The following is a 19817-nucleotide window of genomic DNA, read 5'->3' on the forward strand; positions in this document are numbered from 1 at the left end:
ATAAAATCATGACGGCAAATTATCTTCAGGTCGGAGTTCTAGAAAGTTCCAGAGTTGGATGACCATTCAAAACGATTTTTCCCAGTCGGAGCTTGTCCCATTTTATTTTCTTTGTCAAAAACAGTAAACGACTTGTCAAGTCATATGCTCCGGTTCTTGTATACACTAACAAGTACATCGACGATTTGTAATATGCTAAAAAGTGGCTAAACTAAGTTAATATTTTTCAGGCAATGAGCGCAGCCATCTTTGACTTTGTTTATTTGTGTCTTGTAGTGAATGGCATTCTGGGATTAGGGAATTTTCGCCAAGTTAAACAAACAAACATGGCTGCCATCAAAGAATTTAGCTGCTGTTAGCTTAGCTGACACACATTTATTTTCTWAACAACATTACATTATTCTCTTGTGCTCACCAGAGACGTGGTACATTGTTAACTAGTCTAGCTGTTAGGTCACTAACTTCTGTTTTGTTTTTTGACAGCGCAACCTGTTATTTAGACTGGTTTACGGAATGAGTGTTTCCTTGTGATGCTTGGATGATGAAGTTCGCATGTATCTTTTACAATAAAAGGTTAAATTGAGGAATAAAGTTTAATAGCTTTAATTTCCATCAGCACAAAAAAATATTTAGATGGTGTTTAGACGCGTTTGTTGCGTCATACGTTCTGTTTCTACTGTTCCAATCACATATTTGAGATCGTATGCTGCAGGGATCACTCAACAATGATCACAAATATGTGATCGTACGCATCAAAGAGTTAAGGGAATAGGGTGCAATTTGGGATGCATATCTGAGTCCAGCCAAGAAGAGAGGAGGCGGAGTGGTTCTGTTCTGACCGACTGGCTCTGCCTGCCTGACTAATTGCCTTGACTGTTTGCCGGCCTGCCTGACCGCCTGACTGCCTGCACTGTCTGGATAGGAGATCCAGAGCGGCACGCTGCATGATTTAATGCTCAGCTCAGTTTAAACACAAGACACCAGCCTTTTGTTAGGAGGGGGTACAAATCTGACTACATCCTCCCTTATAAAGGATTGATTTGCTGGAAGAAAACAAATGGCTTTTTTCTTCTGGGGGTTTTCTACCACTTCTCACAACAAGAGTGGTTTATAAATATATATCAACTGGGTGGTTCGAGACCTCAATGCTGATTGGCTGACAGCTGTGGTATATCAGATCGTATACCATGGGTATGACAAAACATATATTTTTACTGCTCCAATTATGTTGGTAACCAGTCTATAATAGCAATAAGACACCTCTGGGGTTTGTGGTATTGCAGCATACGTAAGAACAGTCCTTAGCCGTGGTATATTGGCCATACACCACACCCCATCAGGCCTTATTAAATATTTGCTTCTCTCTCTCCTCTTTTGCCTCTTGGAGTCAAGTGCCATATGTCATATTACAATACATTGCACGCACATGCACCACACACAGAATAAAAGGGTGCATCAGGGCCTGCCAATATAATCCTACTAGGGATCCCTTCATTCAGGTCTGATCAGGTCTTTGTATTATTTGAAGGACACTAATCTGATCAAAGATGGCCCACTCTGCTGAAGTGATAGTGTCAAAGTCAAACCGTCAAATCTGTACGATCTGTTGCTGATCCTGTAGATTTCTGTGATGAAATTCATAACCTTTAAATCCTTGATCTAGCAATTCAGATAATAATAGCTAGCTGTGGTGTACACAGAGGAGCAAAAGCAGATTATGAGACTCTTCTATTCAATCTGGGCCCTCTCTCAGTATGTTGAGTAGTTGGTTTTAGGGTTTTCTTTTAGAAGATGAGTGTGAGGAGAGGGGTGTGTGCTAGTAAATCAACACCCTCAGCGCAGGAAGCTTTTGGGCGTAGTTTACACTTCTAACCTACAGTTGGCTTCAAAATAGACAAATCTGAGCAAAACACATGAAAAATACAATTAACAAAATCATCTCTGAAAACAACAGATACAAGCGTGTTTGTTATTCTCCCGGTTCAGTATTCCCCTGTTGTAACTACTCACCTCGTGTTTGAGTTCAGCTATCTGGTCCTTCAGGTCTCTGATGTACTGACTGGAGTCTGTGTTGTTCAGCTGGCCCTGGACCTTCCCTTCTTCTTTCTGTAGAAACAAACAGAAAATCACACGTCTTAAAACATAACTTTTCATTGTTCAGCTACTCATAACACTGGAGAGGAGATAAGAAGTTTGTGTCACTGCAGATGTTTTAAAAGTTGGAAACCTTGAATTGCTATAAGGGCAACTTGACAAGACCAGGTTGGGTTGCACTGTTGTAACAAAATGTAGGAGGGAATGAGGGAGATAACTACTACCACCAGACAAGAGACACTATAGCTACACATCACTGGAAAACTTGCATCACAGAAGCATCATAAAATATACAGTATGTAGAGAGTGGCTGTTGACTAAGCCATAGATGAAGTGGGGAACCTAGCTAAGCTAACACAAGGTAGCTATAGTCGTTTGTGTTGTTATCCTCTCTGGGCCCTGGGGATGAGGCTAGTAGCTACTGTATGTTTAACTGTCAAACATGACACGTGTGCTGTTTACCTTCCTCAGTGCAGACAGCTGCAGCCACAAGAGACAAACACACATACCCCATACACACCTCAAATCAATCCTGTCTAAAGCCTGGGAGAATATACAAGCAGAGAGAGAGTAAGGGGCACCGGCACAGGCTGAAGGGTTCAGGCTAACCACAACCAGCAACGCAGGAACAGGAGAGGGTAAAAAGTGGAAGAAGTTAAAAGCAGGGGTGGGGTAGGTGAGGTAGTGAGGTGAGTTAACCATCTCGGTCTGACCCAACACCTCAGAATATATACAACGCTCTCAGTTCCTGTGGTCAGGTAAGGGTTGATAGGTTGAGGATGTAGGCTTAGGCCCCTGAGAAGCTGCTGACAAGCTGACAATGTGAGATCTACAAAACAGCTATTCTTCCTGGAATCTGTGTTTTTCTTGAGGTTCCCTCCCTCCCTCCTGACAGAGCTAGTGATAAGGGAGAGGCAGTTAGCAAGACTTCCTCGTACTCAGTTGTGTGGATCCCCAGGTGCCAGGGGGTTAGGGGCTGTGGCCAGACACGTCAAACGTCTTTAAGTCATGTTGTGCATCCCAAATGGCACCCTATTCCCTATATACTGTACTACTGATTAGAGCCTTTGGGCACCCATTGGGCTCTGGTCAAAAGTAGTGCTCTATATAGGGAATAGGGTGCCATTTGGGATGCAGGAATGGCTTCCTTCGCCTGCCTGCGCCCCTCTAGTTCTATGCTACACCCACAGCAGGTTAGTGTTTTTCATAATGAATGTTGTTCTGAAGGCAGCTCTGCCGAGTGGTCACTAGCTGGCAGTGTCACAAAGCCATAAAATCAGATTTTAAACCTAACCACACTGCTAACCCTAATGCCTAATCATAGCCTTAAATGAAGACCAAAAAGCCAAAATTTTTGTTTTCATGAATTTTTACAATATAGCCAACTTCGACTTTGCAGCTGGCCAATTTAGAGGAAACCGTTCAGTTCTTCCTCCAGGACAAGACTCATCTCAAAAAACGCCAACCTGCTTTCCCAGACCTCCCAGAGGTTATTGTTGTACAGCTTTTGGCTAGTGACATGGTGGCTTGTTTCCCTCTGACAGATGGGCATTTCAGCATGGTTTAGATGGCCAGATCTCGTGTTCAGTTTCATGCTTGTTCTCTCTCTACAATCAGTCTTGGTTTATATGGCTATGGCAGAGTAGCGTTAGATTGATTCTGTGCAATCTCGCGACATATGGCCAACACAAAAAACCAATAGTTACCCCAATAACAATAGTTACACTAATATAATTAGTGTTAAAAACAAACACCTATAGAAACCACAAGACAGGAAACATTACTTTTTGACAAAGGAGATGACACTTAATTTCTTTGTAAAAGCAAACCACCATGTAAAACTGCAGACACAATTCTCAAGAGAGGAGTCCAAAAACACTGAGGAACCTCTAATAACCACTGAATTTGCWACAGCACATTCTAAAGCCCCCTGCTAAATATACATCTAAATCTGGGGAGCATATCATGCATGCAGAAGGACAAAATCATAGATAGGCCTCCAACAGTTGTCAGTTTGTCTTCGCCTCACAGTAGGAAGTGGTTTCTTGTCTTGTCTTGACAAGAAGATAGCCGAGCTGTGGTATTATCATGGGTCACACATACATTCAGCTACTTTCATACTGCAAAAACGTTGGATGTAAAAACCCTGATGTCCATTTGACTATACGTTCAGTTTTATCGACTGAGCTCTATATACAGATATATTTTCGGTAGTTTAGTACTGGAGGTTCTTTGCGACCCTATAATTTGTGAAATTCTTTAACTCAAGATATAAATATAGACATCACTGGCGTGTTGTGAATACTTTCCAATAGCGGGCGGTAGTGCAGGTGGGCCATACTGATGTTTTAGTTAGAGGAAGATCAGGTAGGCAGGCCGTCACAGGGGCTTTTTCAAGCTAAGAGAACTACAATGGTAAGGGAAACACTGCAAGGTACAGTGGGCAGAAGTGGGCGACACTCATTGGATGAGTTAACTAAAACTACACAATACATTCCTATTTGGAGAAGAAAAAAAAGGAATTTCTAAAGTTGTCAATTTTTGTCTATTTGTGTGTGAACCATCCTCCAACAAATTACTAAGTTTAAGGTTGAGCGAGACAGTACCCACTTTCTTCACTATTTGGAAAAAAAGTAACTTGTACTGTGGCGCGGCTCACAAAGAACAAACTTCTGTCATGTTATAGCATGCCTTCAGACACCTTTTATGAGTCTTTATTCGAGGTGTTAAATGCAGTAGACAGCAATTTATCAGTCATTGCTTTCTTGTACTCTTACCCCTGGTTCTACAACCAGAGCGACTGAGAGCTAAGGTAACACAGGTCATCTACCCACAACCTTAAGAGCTGCAACCAGGTACCCAAACCACAGACCAAGAGTTTGCCACTGGCACCACACAAAGTGGTTATACATAGGGAAAATACCTGTTTTGTCTGTCTGGCAGAGACTATTAGCATCCTATGCACAGCATATTCAGAGAAGGCTAGATTAAAAAGTAACTCAGTTTAGTGAAGATGGAGATTATCATCGGAGGCAAATAATGGTTTCATAGGATGACGTGAGAGTGTGAGGAGGGCGGTACTCGGTAGTGGTGAACGCTGGTGTTGATGCACTGTTGTTGTTGTTGAAGCGCCTAGTAACAAAACCTGACTACACTGTGTGTGCATGGAAGGGATGTTGGTTTGAAAGTCTATTGACACTTATTAAAATGGGTATAAAGGGTATATTAGAGGGTGTATGTGTGTGGGCCAATGGTGTGAAGAAAACTAAGTGTCAGACTGTCTGCTAACTCGTGATGGGAATGTTTCTGAAACACCAACACGTTAACTCGACGGGTTGAGACATCAAAGCTTCTGCATTAACATTTCTTCAGATTCAGAGCTGATGGAAAGAACTGAAGCAATCTGTCAGTGTCCCCTGATTATTCTCATGACAGAAAATGAGTTAGAGTGTTGTATCATGTATAGTTTCACACACATACAACCCCAACACCACACTAGATAAGGAACCGCAGCATGATATGCAGAGACGCACACAGAGGTTTCAATAATCTGACAAATCACTAGCACAGGAAGTGCATAGGTTATTTTCTACTGGCAGACAATCTGTTTAGCTGCTGCTAATACATTAAACACTAACCTATCTTTTCTTCTGACGGTACAAAACACTACCTTTCCATGATGTTCAGTTATTTCAGAGAAAGGTTGATCTCAATCTCCAAATACATAGTTCTGGGTCTCAGGTTTTCGTCACAGGTTATTTGGACCTATCAGCATTGGGCGAAGGCGGTGCTTAAACTGCTTGGCTTCGACGGATGATAAACACAGTTGAAAATATCTGACCAAATAACACAAGCTTTTAGTTCTGGTTTAACTGAGAGTACAAAATCAAGCATGAGCATGGTTGGTATGATATGCTAGACTATAAGATGTCACACTGTCCTTCCGGGAGATGATCATGGTTTCTTGGTTCACCTTTCACCTCTGCAGCAAACTGTCACTTTAAAAATACCCCACCTTCTTCCTCACATCAACAAAGAACACAAATAGATACAGGCTCTAAACTGTAAAACCTTCTTGGCGTGTCTGTCAAGAGTTGATGCACTCAGAGTTAGCCTGTGTGCTCATATGTTGGAGTGGGTATGGAGTGTTGAACTGTGGGTTATGGTGAAGAGAAGTCTATGGGCTGGACACAAATTAAGCAGAGTCATGGACTATGAAGTACAGTCAATATAGATTAAAAGTACTTTTTAATCCATGACTAGGCTAAATGTTCTGCACCAAGCTAGTGTGACAGTGAGTGAGGGAGGCCGGGATTAAGTACTACACCTGTATCTCCAGTTCAGAGATCTGTTGCTGCAGCTCGGCCATGGCAGCGATGTTGTCAGCCTCTCTCAGCCTCACCGCCATCACCTCCTCCTTGTTCTGAAACAAACAAATGAACAAACACTGTCAGGCCAGTGTCACTCACCTGAAGTAATGTTTCTAGAGTGTTACCAAAGACATGTTGACAGCCATTACATACTAGAGGTCGACTGATTATGATTTTTCAACGCCGATACCGATTATTGGAGGACCAACAAAAGCCGATACCAATTAATAAGCCAATTTTTTTTATTGTTTTATTTATTTGTAATAATGACAATTACAACAATACTGAATGAACACTTATTTTAACTTAATATAATACATCAATAACATCAATTTAGCCTCAAATAAATAATGAAACATGTTCAATTTGGTTTAAATAATGCAAAAACAAAGTGTTGGAGAAGAAAGTAAAAGTGCAATATGTGCCATGTAAAAAAGCTAACGTTTTAAGTTCCTTGCTCAGAACATGAGAACATATGAAAGCTGGTGGTTCCTTTTACATGAGTTTTCAATATTCCCAGGTAAGAAGTTTTAGGTTGAGGTTATTATAGGAATTATAGGACTATCTCTCTCTATACCATTTGTATTTCATATACCTTTGACTATTGGATGTTCTATAGGCACTTTAGTATTGCCAGTGTAACAGTATAGCTTCTGCCCCTCTCCTCGCCCCTACCTGGGCTCAAACCAGGAACACATCGACAACAGCCACCCTCGAAGCATCGTTACCCATCGCTCCACAAAATCCACGGCCCTTGCAGAGCAAGGGGAACAACTACTCCAAGTCTCAGAGCGAGTGATGTTTGAAACGCTATTAGCGCGCACCCCGCTAACTAGCTAGCAATTTCACATCGGTTACACCAGCCTAATCTCGGGAGTTGATAGGCTTGAAGTCATAAACAGCTCAATGATTGAAGCATTGCGAAGAGCTGCTGGCAAACGCACGAAAGTGCTGTTTGAATGAATGCTTAAGAGCCTGCTGCTGCCTACCACCGCTCAGTCAGACTGCTCTATCAAATATCAAATCATAGACTTAATTATAACATAATAACACACAGAAATACGAGCCTTAGGTCATTAATATGGTCAAATCCGGAAACTATCATTTAGAAAATAAAACATTTATTCTTTCAGTGAAATACGGAACCGTTCCGTATTTTATCTAACGGGTGGCATCCTCAGTCTAAGTATTCCTGTTACATTGCACAACCTTCAATATTATGTCATAATTACGTAAAATTCTGGCAAATTAGTTCGCAACGAGCCAGGCGGCCCAAACTGTTGCATATACCCTGACTCTGCGTGCAGTGAACGCAAGAGAAGTGACACAATTTCCCTAGTTTACTATTGCCTTCTAACATCAATTTCTTTTAACTAAATATGCAGGTTTAAAAATACATACTTCTGTGTATTGATTTAAAAAAAGGCATTGATTGTTTATGGTTAGGGTTACATTCGCTGGCAACGATTATGCTTTTGTTCGCAAATGCGCCTTTTGTTAAATCATCCTCGTTATAGGCGAAGTTGGCTGTCTTTGTTAGGAAGAAATAGTCCTTCCGGGCAACGAGCCAGGTGCGCCCAAAACTGTTGCATGTTACCCTGGACGGGTTGCCACAGAACGCAAGAGAAGTGACACAATTTCCCTAGTTAAAAGAAATTCATATTAGCAGGCAATATTAACTAAATATGCAGGTTTAAAAATATATACCTGTGTATTGATTTTAAGAAAGGCGTTGATGTTTATGGTTAGGTACACATTGGTGCAACGACAGGGCTTTTTTCGCAAATGCGCTTGTTAAATCACCCGTTTGGCAAAGGTGCTGCACTCGCGGGTGCTGCACTCCTTGCTGCACTCGCATAACAGGTAGTCAGCCTGCCACGCAGTTTCCTCGTGGAGTGCAATGTAATCGGTCATGATCGGTGTCCAAAAATGCCGATTACCGATTGTTATGAAAACTTGAAATCGGCCCTAATTAATCGGCCATTCCGATTAATCGGTCGACCTCTATTACACACTGTAAGCCCCAGGGTCACAACAACGTGCATCTGAGTGCTACTCTTAACACAAACTTTGAACCTTCTGAAACAGTTGTTTAGTATGATTCCTGCAGTAATCCCAGAGAGACAAGGGGTGTTGCTGAGCTGCACAGAGGTTTCACACACACACACACACACACACACACACACACACACACACACACACACACACTTTTAACATCAGCAGCACAGAGATGTTATCTGAAGATGTCAAGCAAAACTGCTTCCCTCTTCAGAACCTGGACTCTGAAGATCTGATTTTAACAAGAAGCGACGGATAAGATTAAGGATGATTTTTGACAACTCATCAAACCAGTGATTGAGAAATATTTCCAGTTTGACTGATTGTGGGGCCGATACACTCATACCCATTTCACACTATCATGCCGACCCAAACCAAACTGTGCCGGCTCAGATATTTTCTTGGCTCTAGTCATCTCAACAGCACATACTTTTTCTTACCTTGCACTCAATCTCTGCCTGTTTGCGTTTGATCTCCTGCAGCTGAACGTGTAGGCCCTTATTCTGGGCCGTCAGCACAGTCACACGCTCCTGAAAGCCCCGCCCCTCCTGCTCCGCCCGACGCAGTTGGTTGCTATGGATCTGGTTCTGCCGGAGGGGAAGGATATGGTAGGTAAATATTGGGAGGGGGAAGTTTACTCATCACACATTTCTGTTATTCTAGAATAGTCTCTATTCACAACCCCACTGTAATATCACAAGAGGCAACCCATGTAAAGCAAGCACTATAGCTTGAATCTGCTAAATGGCATTGTTCACCTACTACATTAGAAAGTAGTAACTGAACTCTGAATACAACACATCCTTATGGGAGCTACTGACAGTTAAGAATATGTACCTCTGCTGCCCCCTAGTGGTTGGACAATGCAATAGAAAAGGCCATATGTTTACTCTCACACATGCATGTGAAGATACATTGGTACTCGGGCTGCATGACATGTTAAACACCGCAAAAATGTTTGATGCTGTTAATCGCATCTCCATTTGACAGAACAGAACCTTTTAAGCGCATATATTGCCATACAGACCCTTTCAAGCGCAGAACACAACACGAACACAGTTACGGTCAATGCTAGTGCCTTTACATTGCTTAAGACCTTGTGCCTCTTGCCAAAATCTTGTCTAAGTTATGCCCAATATTACCAGAGCTATGTTTTTTCTTTCTGCCGCGGATTCATGAGCATGTCGCGGGCCATTTCAAACTACTTTGATAACAAACATTGTTTAGCTAGCTAGTCATGTTACCTAACTAGCTTGCTATCAACCTGATAACTTGACCACTGACTAGGCTATGCACAAATTTGGATGATACAGGAAGAACTGAAAAGGAATAGGCTTCTCAGAGATATTTCTAAAGGTGGGGTGTGTATGATTGTGTGTGTGTGTGTGACAGAGGATGTGTGTGAGAGCGGGAGTAAGTGGGCGAGTTCGTTTTGTATTGCCTGGTGCCCCGGGTGGGTGGAGATTTCACTTAAGGACCAATGGAATGGCCTAAAATGTGCAAACTCTGCCCACCCGGAGCACCAGGCCATACAAAACTAACTCGCCCAGCGAGAGGGCGAGAATGGAGGCCTACGTGTGTAAGGTTATCTGAACAGGACAGATGGTTACAGTGTTTTCATAACATTGTTGGACATGTTTAAAAAGGTCTTTGTTCTTTGTACCCATAGAGCCAGTTCTTTTTTTACTATATTCACACTCATTTAGAATGGCTGAAGATTAATTAGTACTTGAGCAAATTCAATAATGTACTCAATTATTTTAATCATTTGACAGCCATAATTGGTACACTACTAACATTTCTCCAAAGGCTRAGCTGTGTGTGTCTCTCTGACTGACCTGTGTCTCCAGCTCCATCATCCTCTGACGTGTCTCTCTGAGCTCTGCCTGGGCCTCAGCCTCCCGTAGCCTGACACTCATCAGCTCATCCTGCAGCTCAGACACAGCATTCTTCCTAGGGTTGTCCTTCCAGCGGCCCGCCGTACGCGCCAGGTGACGCTGTAGGAGCAGGGGGAGAGGGGGGAAGCACACAGTCAACCAAAGATGTTTGGACTCGACACACCTAAAATAGTAGTCCTCAACTCATACACACATGGACACACAGCAAGATGACAAAAATACATTTAACATTTACATCGGGTATATTCATGTTAATCCTCTCTGGGTCTCTTAGTGCTGTGTCTTGGGCAGGAGTACTCATGGTACAGCTGAGCTAGTCAAGTCAAAACACATTTCAATTTTTATTTGAAGTTCATCAGTTTCAATACACTATAGACCTACAGAAGGAAAGTTTTATTACTCATCYATATATTTATATATTCTTAATTCCATTCCTTTACTTAGATGTGTGTGTATTTGGTATATGTTGTGAAGTTGTTAGATATTACTTGTTAGATATTGCTGCAATCGGAACTAGAAGAACAAGCATTTCGCTACACTCGCAGTAACATCTGCTACACACGTGTATGTGACCAATAAAATGTTATTTGTTAATGTGTTTGATTCTTCCATGCGTGTGTATGGTATGGAGAATAGATGTTCATCCTCACCTGCCAGTGCTCCTCTAGGTCTCTGACCTGTTGTCTGAGCTCCTTCAGCCCCATCACAGCCTCAGCCTCTCTCAGCTTCACTGCTATCAGCTCCTCCTGCAACCGCACCACGTTGGTGTCATCTGGCAGAGATGTGTTCCTCTGGGGGACAGGCAACCAAAACAATGACTGAAAAGACTCAACTTCAGGATGCTTATGTCACGGGACAGTAAAATACCATGGATGCGTTCAGCAGGGCACAACATTGTGGAATTTTCAGATATAAATGTTTACGTAAAAAAAATAAAAAAATAGTCTCTACATGTAGAAAAGGAATCACGTCCACTCTAGTCATGACATTTATATCTGCAATATCCCACAACGTTTGCCTATTCCAGGCAGAATGCCTGACAGAGGTGTGGGACTAGGAGGCACCGTGACAGTGTGTGAATTGATGATAGACAGTTTGAGCCAGGTAACACACCTTCTCTATGTCCAGAATCTTGTCTTGCATCTCCTTGAGGGCACACTGGGACTCTGCCTCCTTTAGCCTGGCCTGAACCAGCTCTCTCTCCAACTGCAGGATGGACTCCTCTGTGAAGCACGGGATGCTCTTCTACATAGGGAGGAAGCAGGAGGAAGGAGAGAGAGGAAGAGGAGAGAGTAAGGAAGAGAACTATAGTCAGAGCTTTATATGACTCCGGGAAACCAGCCAGTGTCCTTAAGGTTGGTCTCTGAGTAGGAATATTATGTTGAATCTTGAAATAACTGCTAATTCAAATGACCTACTTCAAATCACACTGTCTCGAAACAATACAAATGTATAACAATATACATGTTATACATTTTCACTCAGGTATATACAGTTGAAGTCGGAAGTTTACATACACTTAGGTTGGAGTTATTAAAACTTGTTTTTCAACCACTCCACAAATTTCTTGTTAATAAACTATAGTTTTGGCAAGTCGGTTAGGACATCTACTCTGTGCATGACAAGTAATTTTTCCAACAATTGTTTACAGACAATAGTATGCAAGTATAAACACCATGGGACCACACAGCCGTCATACCACTCAGGAAGGAGACGCATTCTGTCTCCTAGAGATGAACGTACTTGTGGGAAAAGTRCAAATCAATCCCAGAACAACAGCAAAGGACCTTGTGAAGACGCTGGAGGAAACAGGTACAAAAGTATCTATATCCACAGTAAAACGAGTCCTATATCGAAATAACCTGAAAGGCCGCTCACTGCTTGGCCATAATGACCATCATTATGTTTGGAGAAAAAAGGGGGAAGCTTGCAAGCCGAAGAACACCATCCCAACCGTGAAGGATGGGGGTGGCATCATCATGTTGTGGGGGTGCTTTGCTGCAGGAGGGACTGGTGCACTTCACAAAATAGATGGTATCATGAGGAAGGGAAATTATGAGGATATATTKAAGCAACATCTCAAGACATCAGTCAGTAAGTTAAAGCTTGGTCGCAAATGGGTCTTCCAAATGGACAATGACCCCAAGCATACTTCCACAGTTGTGGCAAAATGGCTTTAGGACAACAAAGTCAAGGTATTGGCAGTGGCCATTACAAAGCCCTGACCTCAAGCCTGTATAACATTTGTGGGCAGAACTGAAAAAATGTGTRCGAGCAAGGAGGCCTACAAACCTGACTCAGTTACACCAGCTCTGTCAGGAGGAATGGGCCAAAATTCACCCAACTTACTATGGGAAGCTTGTGGAAGGCTACCCGAAACGTTTGACCCAATTAAACAATTTAAAGGCAATGCTACCAAATACTAATTGAGTGTATGTAAACTGCTGACCCAATGGGAATGTGATGAAAGAAATTAAAGCTGAAATAAATCTTTCTCTCCACTATTATTCTGGACATTTCACATTCTTATAATAAAGTGGTGATCCTAACTGACCTAAGACAGGGAATTTTTACTAGGATTAAATGTCAGGAATTGTGAAAAAACTGAGTTTAAATCTATTTGGCTGTGTATGTAAACTTCCAACTTCAACTGTATGTGTGTATATATATATATATATATATCTCTCAAATACACTGTAGTATTGTAAAACAAAAAAACGATTTGCTAGCTACCTAGTTCAACTGCTCACCACTAACAACTCCTCTAAAATAAACCAAGAAGTATGGCACTTCACTTTCAAAAACATATTCTCAATTGCACCATTGATTTCCTCTCTAGGACAACAAATGAGCCTCCCTCTTCCAAGTCATTATAAATGGTTAATGGATATAGCAGCACATTATGTAAAACACTGCTTCATTCACTGCAGTGCAGACATTATCATCTCAACATGTTTCACCTCATCAATATTAAAGGGGTCTGTTTGGCCAATGGATATACATCACCAAGAGAGGGTCCTGCTGGCCGGGGTACCATCCATTCCACACCCATACATCAGATGCTTATAAATTCATGAATCCTTTCCTGGGAGTATGTTAATGGGTGAAAAAGGTTGCTGAACTGTGTCAAACAGCATGTCCCGATTTCAAATCATGCATGAAAACAGGATCATTATGTATAGCGAGAGAGGGAGAGAGCGAGTGCGTTCTGCAGTGGAGAGGTAGGGAGAATCCATATCCACTGTTACCATCACTCACTGCAGATTTAGTGCTAAGCAATGTACACATTTCAATTGGCTAGACCTGGTGATCACCCCTCCCATTGAGGGCACTGTAATAACTGCCATTTACGAAGGCACTTTAATCCAAAGCAGTTTACAGTACAGTGAGTACATACATTTTTTGTATGTGAACGTGTCTCCTGCATTCCATCACCAGAGGCGGCACAGGTGCACGTGCCCCATCAGATCTGCCCTGTTTACAATTAAATACAAATATATATTTTTGTTGTTTCTCTGTAATACTACTAGCCACCTATCAACTGTATGAAGTTGTCTTTAGCTAGCCCAGATAGGTTCCCAATCTCCCAACCTCATAAGTAGCTACCAAGAAGACATTTCAGACCATCAATCAAGTTATATTAGCTAGCTTGTCTAACTTAGATGGCATGCCTGATGGCAAGGTTGCTAGACTTTAGAAAAGCAAGCAATTAGTAAATATACTGAATAAGACTCACATTCTTTTGCCCAGATTAAGGCAGAGAATAATTTTTTGTCAAAATTGTTTGTTTTCTTAATAAAAAAAACACACATCAGTTTGGAGGATACAGACAGCTCAAGAGCCATGTTTAAATATGCAGTTATATATATATATTTTTACATAGAATTAAGCTTATCCTCACATTGTGCCCCCTCAGATTCTGGGGGTGCACGACACCCCTGATCACCACTGTACCAACTGAGCCATACAGGACCTTCAACTTGAGCACTGTGCTTCTCCTTACCAATAGGGGTCTCTGCTGGAGATCCCTGATGGTGCTCTGTGCTAGCTCCAGCTGAGCTGTGGCCTCTTCGCTCTGCTGCCTGACCGTGGCCAGCTCCCGCATGACCAGGTAGGTCTCCTCTGCCTCCTGGGCACGCGTCACTTGTCCCTTTAGGACATAACCAACCGAGGGGTAGGATGAGCAGGGTGCACCACGGGGGTGGGATGGACGGAAGGGGTGGGCAAATCAAAGATTATATAAACGTGGGATTTGGAGTTTAGAAACTCATGCTGTTTTTTTTCTCTGCAAATGTTTTGACAGTCTTATTGGTTGACTGATTGATAGCTCTAAGCATTTTGTTTTGGCATGGTTCGAGATACATGCGCATGCTGGGTGATTAGTTATTTTTCTGATTTCAATGTCCTCATTTTATATTAATTGATTTWWAAAAAATACTGTAATCGCAAAGACATTTATTGTGCCATAATTTAAAGGTAACATTATGAGCATGCAAAGCTACATTGAGATACAGAGAAATCTAAGTGGTGAAAATTGCAATNGGTGAAAATTGCAATGTGAGATGGGGGGAGGGGGGGGGGGGGGTAAAGGAGGAGAAAATAAAGTTTATACCTGGATCAATCTATCTGCCAATGAAGCACTTTCCTACAAAACAGAAATATCCACAAGAGAGATAAAGCAGAGAGAGAGCAAATAACACAGTTATAACCTAAATATAAACAAAACACTTGATTTTGTTTTTGAAAAGGGAAATTCAATGTTCATTGTCCTTCCTCCGTCATTTTGGCAACCAATTAAGTCTATACATTATTTATGAACAATTCGAGAAATCTTGAATTCCACTTCAGTTGAATTTTCAGTTAGCCATGCATTGATGTCAATGGGAGAGGTTAAGATACGTCCCATAGTGTCTTAGTAATTTAGCCAGTTTGAGGTAGACAAGGAACATGGTCTTCAGGTGTGGTGGTGATAAGTCGTCGTGATAAGGTTGTGGGGGATAAAGTGGTGACAAAGTGAGAATTAGGTGGTGGTGGTGAGAGAGACAACATGGTGGTGAGACAGGCAAAGCAGAAGACTAAGGCTGAATGGGGCTAAGAGGAAAAGCATCATTAGAAGTTAGCTATAAAACAGCTAAATAACAGTTGTTTAGATGAAGCCATGCTTTTTAGGTTTGTGCCACACGGTTAAGTTTTAGAAGCTGCTGTGTCATTCCAGTTAATATTTTGGGTATGACGTTGCAGCCGCCGACTGTTGTTTAAAGCGATACGAGTGAGTGGTTATGTCTCAGACAGAGCCTGGTCATTTGGGACAGCTACTTAGGCCTCTGCATGGTGCCCTGGTACTCTGACCAGGCCTGGCAATGCCTGTATCTTTGTGCTCTGACAAACACAGAGGAGGATCCCAACAACATGCACAACAAAGGCAGCCGTGTACTCTGGCATGCAGTGCTCCTCTGCATCATCTTAGAGTGTACAGCCATCACTCTCACAGTGAGTAAGTCAAGCGTTTTACAGCTTTAGTTAGTTAGTGTCCGGTGGAATTACATAGAGCCCCAGAATGTAGCCTTGTGGAGCTCCACAGCCAGCTACAGTTTTAGAGTCTGGCTTAACTGGTCCTGAGTGTGGATCTCAAGACTGAGACATGCATATCAATGGAAGACTTCCATTCCAAAGCCAACTAGGATSCATTTATCCAATAAGATACACACCGACAACACTCACAGCCCAGTTAGTAACAACAAGACTCCGCCATGTGTCTTTGGTGACCAACAAGAGACGCATGAACAAGCGCTTGATGGTTTAATGTAGGGGGTTATGGATTTGTTGTGTGAATAGCCACGACAAGCGTTCACTGGTATAATATGGCTTCTTATTATGACTGGTGTCATGACATAGGATGGCAAGGAGAGCCACAGTTCAACTTCTACTCCTCCTTTTCACTCACTTTCTCCAGTGTGTCTATCCTCTGTTTCAGCAGTCGGTTCTCTGTGCGCAACCTCTGCAAAACAAAGACACGCAACACACACACAATAATTATTCCACACAACTGGGTTTTTAAGTACAGTGCACTCGGCTTAGGGAGAGTGCGGTTATAGTGATCAACTGCTTATAGTGATCAAATGGAGCTGTACTAATGTGATGACTATAAGAGCGCACTGTACTACCGCAAAACTAAAAACGTAGCCTACTGCGCCACCACTCACCTTAATCTCCACCTGCTCCTCCATCTCCTTAGTTTTGATTGTAGTGTATTCCTTTTCCAACCTGAAAACAGGAGTCATACAGCATCAATACAGAGCACCGACAACACCTGTACTTGCTTCAAGCATCCATCTCCAGTAACCCAGCCTAGACCCCAGAGAGCAAGCAGAAATGTACTACTCACTTCTTCATCTTCTTGGCGTTGTACTTGACATTATAAGCAGCCAGGATGACCTTGTCTGGTCCACTTTCCAGCTGGGGGGGAATGACCCTCTGAAAGTACTACAGCATTGCAGGGAAGACAATGGGTGAGGACCAGACATACATGTTCACATAAAGCAACTTAGAGTGTGTTTGTCTTTCAATCTGTATGCCATAGCCTGGTCCCAGATCAGTTTATGCGGTCTAGCCAACTCTTACGGTCATTGACACTACAGAACAAACAGATCTGGGACCAGATTATGTATCTTATGCCTGCTAGGGATGAAAAAAGTGTATTGAATTGATAAGTGTGCATTAACTCAGACAGGGTTGTTTTCCCAATGTTTATGGCTGCTCAGTCTTACCTGTAACATTCCCTCCATATCAAGCTGTATGAGTTCTGCCTGATTCATCTGTAGGATGGCCAGCCCCACGCGGAACACTATCTCCAGACCCTGAGACAAACATTACATTATCAAAGCATTATCGTTGCATTATCATAGCATTACGTTACCTAGTACTACACGGAACACTATTTTCAGACCCTACGACAAAAAAAGCAAAAAAAGTTACTGAGGTGAAATCGAATTTTAGTCCAGAAGATTTTAAGTTATGTGCTTTTGGCCAAGGCCACCAGAGGGTGCCAAATGCTTGCATTTACTCACAGCCCATTGTGTTTGCTGTAATAGAAACTATATTCTGGACTCACTCGGTAGACTAGAAGTAGATTGTCAAACATGAGTAAATCAGAAATAATTCTTTAAAGCTACAATCTGGGATTTGTTTATCAGCAAAATGGCAGCCCTGCCACTTGTTTTGGTATACAGTTGAGGGATTGGGATGCACCTTTAACTGGACTCACCTCTARCATGAAGATATCAAAGATCCTGGTGGCAACGGGGAGAGGGAATGAGGTGAGGAAAATGGTGAGGAACCAGGAAGAGGCATACATAGAGGTGTGGAAACTCTGGGCCTGGAAGTGGATATGGAGGTCTGGGAGAAGTTCCTGAAGGAGAGGGGGGGACGTTGGGAGAGAGAGACAGAGAGATAGATAATAGATTAAAATATATAATCATAAATAGATATGACCCATCATGACACTGACTGAATTATGATAAGAGTGCCTGCTAAATTATTAAATATAAAGTTGTTATTCATGATATTGTCTCAGTGAATCAGAGTTATAAGGATAGTCTAACAGTGCATCAATAATGCTCTGTAAAGGTTTGTCATTCAATCTTGTTCCAAACCCATGCCAGGTCTTACCTGGATCATATACTCAAACTGATACATGCAGAGACCCAGCTCAGCCATACTGGGCTTGAACAGTTCTCTCAGTCTGTAGTCTTGCATCAGCTTCACAAACACACAGAACGCCTCCTCTTCTGGCATCTAGTGACAGGGACACCCACACACCAAACAACCCTTAGAGATCATCAAGCAGATTCATTTAACCTTCAACAAAATACTTCCTCACACCATCTAGGCTAGAGGACAGACACATTTTAAGCCCAGTCCTGGACTAAAATTTACCTTCAATGGAGTTTTTTTTGTCCATGCCTAGGCTTAATCTGTATCTGGGGAAACCAGCCTTTAGAGACTTAACAATTTTATGAAACCATCAACAAAACATGTCTTCCTCATATACATAAAATACACATTTCACACATCACAATACAAAATATCTACCATAGTACAAGATAATTACATGAAAAACACAACTCTCAGTACACAGTTCTCTCAGAAAATGTTCTCTGATCTATAAGGAGTCTGTCAATGTGTGTAGTGGCAAGTTTCATGTGACCAATGACACAGCATGTTTTTCTATGTGAGTGAGGCTATCGGGTAGACAGCGTGTGTATGCGTGTGGTAGACGGTGACATTACCTGCATGAGAAGCAGTCCGACGATGAAAGCACTTCCCTGACAGTAGCCGACCTCCCGGTCCACCAGAGAGTAGGCCTGCAACAACAGGAAGTGATCTCGGATCATGGTCAAGAGAGGAGCGCCAAGAACTTTGGGGCTGCAACTCAATTCCCAAATGGCACCCGATTCCCTACATAGTGCACTACTTTTGACCAAAGGCTATGCAATATATAGGGAATAGAGTGCCATTTGGGACTCAGCCTGGGTCTACATGACAAACTGTCCAGCTAAGGGTTTCCAGGGTCAAGGTGTAACTGTGGACTCAACACTATGCGCTGTATTCATGCCCTGTATTCAGCACCAAGCAGGGCTACTGACTCCATTTTAAATCTGCACCCTGAACAACTCCCATTGTATTGAGAACTATTTTGTATATACACTACATGACCAAAAGTATGTGGACACAAGCTCGTAGAACATCTCATTCCAAAATCATGGGCATTAATATGGAGTTGGTCCCCGCTTTGCTGCTACGACAGCCTCCACTCTTCTGGGAAGGCTTTCCACTACATGTTGGAACATTGGTGCGTGGACTTGCTTTCATTCAGCCACAAGAGCATTAGTGAGGTCAGGCACTGATGTTCGGTGATTAGGCCTGGCTTCCAATTCATCCCAAAGGTGTCGATGGGGTTGAGGTCAAGGCTCTGTGCAGGCCAGTCAAGTTCTTTCACAACGATCTTGACAAACTATTTCTGTATGGACCTCGCTTTGTGAATGCGGGCATTGCCATGCTGAAACAGGAAAGGGCCTTCCCCAAACTATTGCCACAAACTTGGAAGCACAGAATCGTCTAAAATGTCATTGTATGCTGTAGCGTTAAGATCTCTGGCCCTTCTTTGGACACTGTGTTAACAAACCTCCAGACGAGCTTCAATGCCATACAACTCTCCTTCCGTGGCCTCCAACTGCTCTTAAATGCAAGTAAAACTAAATGCATGCTATTCAATCAATCACTGCCCGCATCTGCCCGCCCGTCCAGCATCACTACTCTGGGCGGTTCTGACTTAGAATATGTGGACAACTACAAATACCTAGGTGTCTGGTTAGACTGTAAACTCTCCTTCCAGACT

At 42.4% G+C, this 19817-nt stretch overlaps 1 protein-coding gene across 3 annotated transcripts in view; it reads right to left on the minus strand.

Moving 5' to 3' along the window:
* LOC111975653 (ecotropic viral integration site 5 protein homolog) overlaps positions 1-19817 on the minus strand; it is a 68602-nt gene that overhangs the window by 6033 nt on the left and 42752 nt on the right. For 2 of the 3 annotated variants that reach the window (XM_024004139.2, XM_024004136.2), the window contains 15 exons: positions 18709-18783; positions 18089-18214; positions 17685-17828; positions 17188-17277; positions 16806-16903; positions 16624-16684; positions 16365-16418; positions 15033-15065; positions 14424-14570; positions 11534-11665; positions 11071-11211; positions 10361-10519; positions 8963-9109; positions 6422-6517; positions 2011-2106 (listed from right to left, as the gene is read on the minus strand). In XM_024004139.2, the coding sequence (XP_023859907.1) occupies positions 2011-2106; positions 6422-6517; positions 8963-9109; positions 10361-10519; positions 11071-11211; positions 11534-11665; positions 14424-14570; positions 15033-15065; positions 16365-16418; positions 16624-16684; positions 16806-16903; positions 17188-17277; positions 17685-17828; positions 18089-18214; positions 18709-18783 (1599 nt within the window). The remainder of the gene's footprint in view (positions 1-2010; positions 2107-6421; positions 6518-8962; positions 9110-10360; positions 10520-11070; positions 11212-11533; positions 11666-14423; positions 14571-15032; positions 15066-16364; positions 16419-16623; positions 16685-16805; positions 16904-17187; positions 17278-17684; positions 17829-18088; positions 18215-18708; positions 18784-19817) is intronic. The other variant, XM_024004137.2, reaches the window with a different exon arrangement.

This window comes from Salvelinus sp. IW2-2015, linkage group LG16, assembly GCF_002910315.2.
Source record: "Salvelinus sp. IW2-2015 linkage group LG16, ASM291031v2, whole genome shotgun sequence".
NCBI lineage: Eukaryota > Metazoa > Chordata > Actinopteri > Salmoniformes > Salmonidae > Salvelinus > Salvelinus sp. IW2-2015.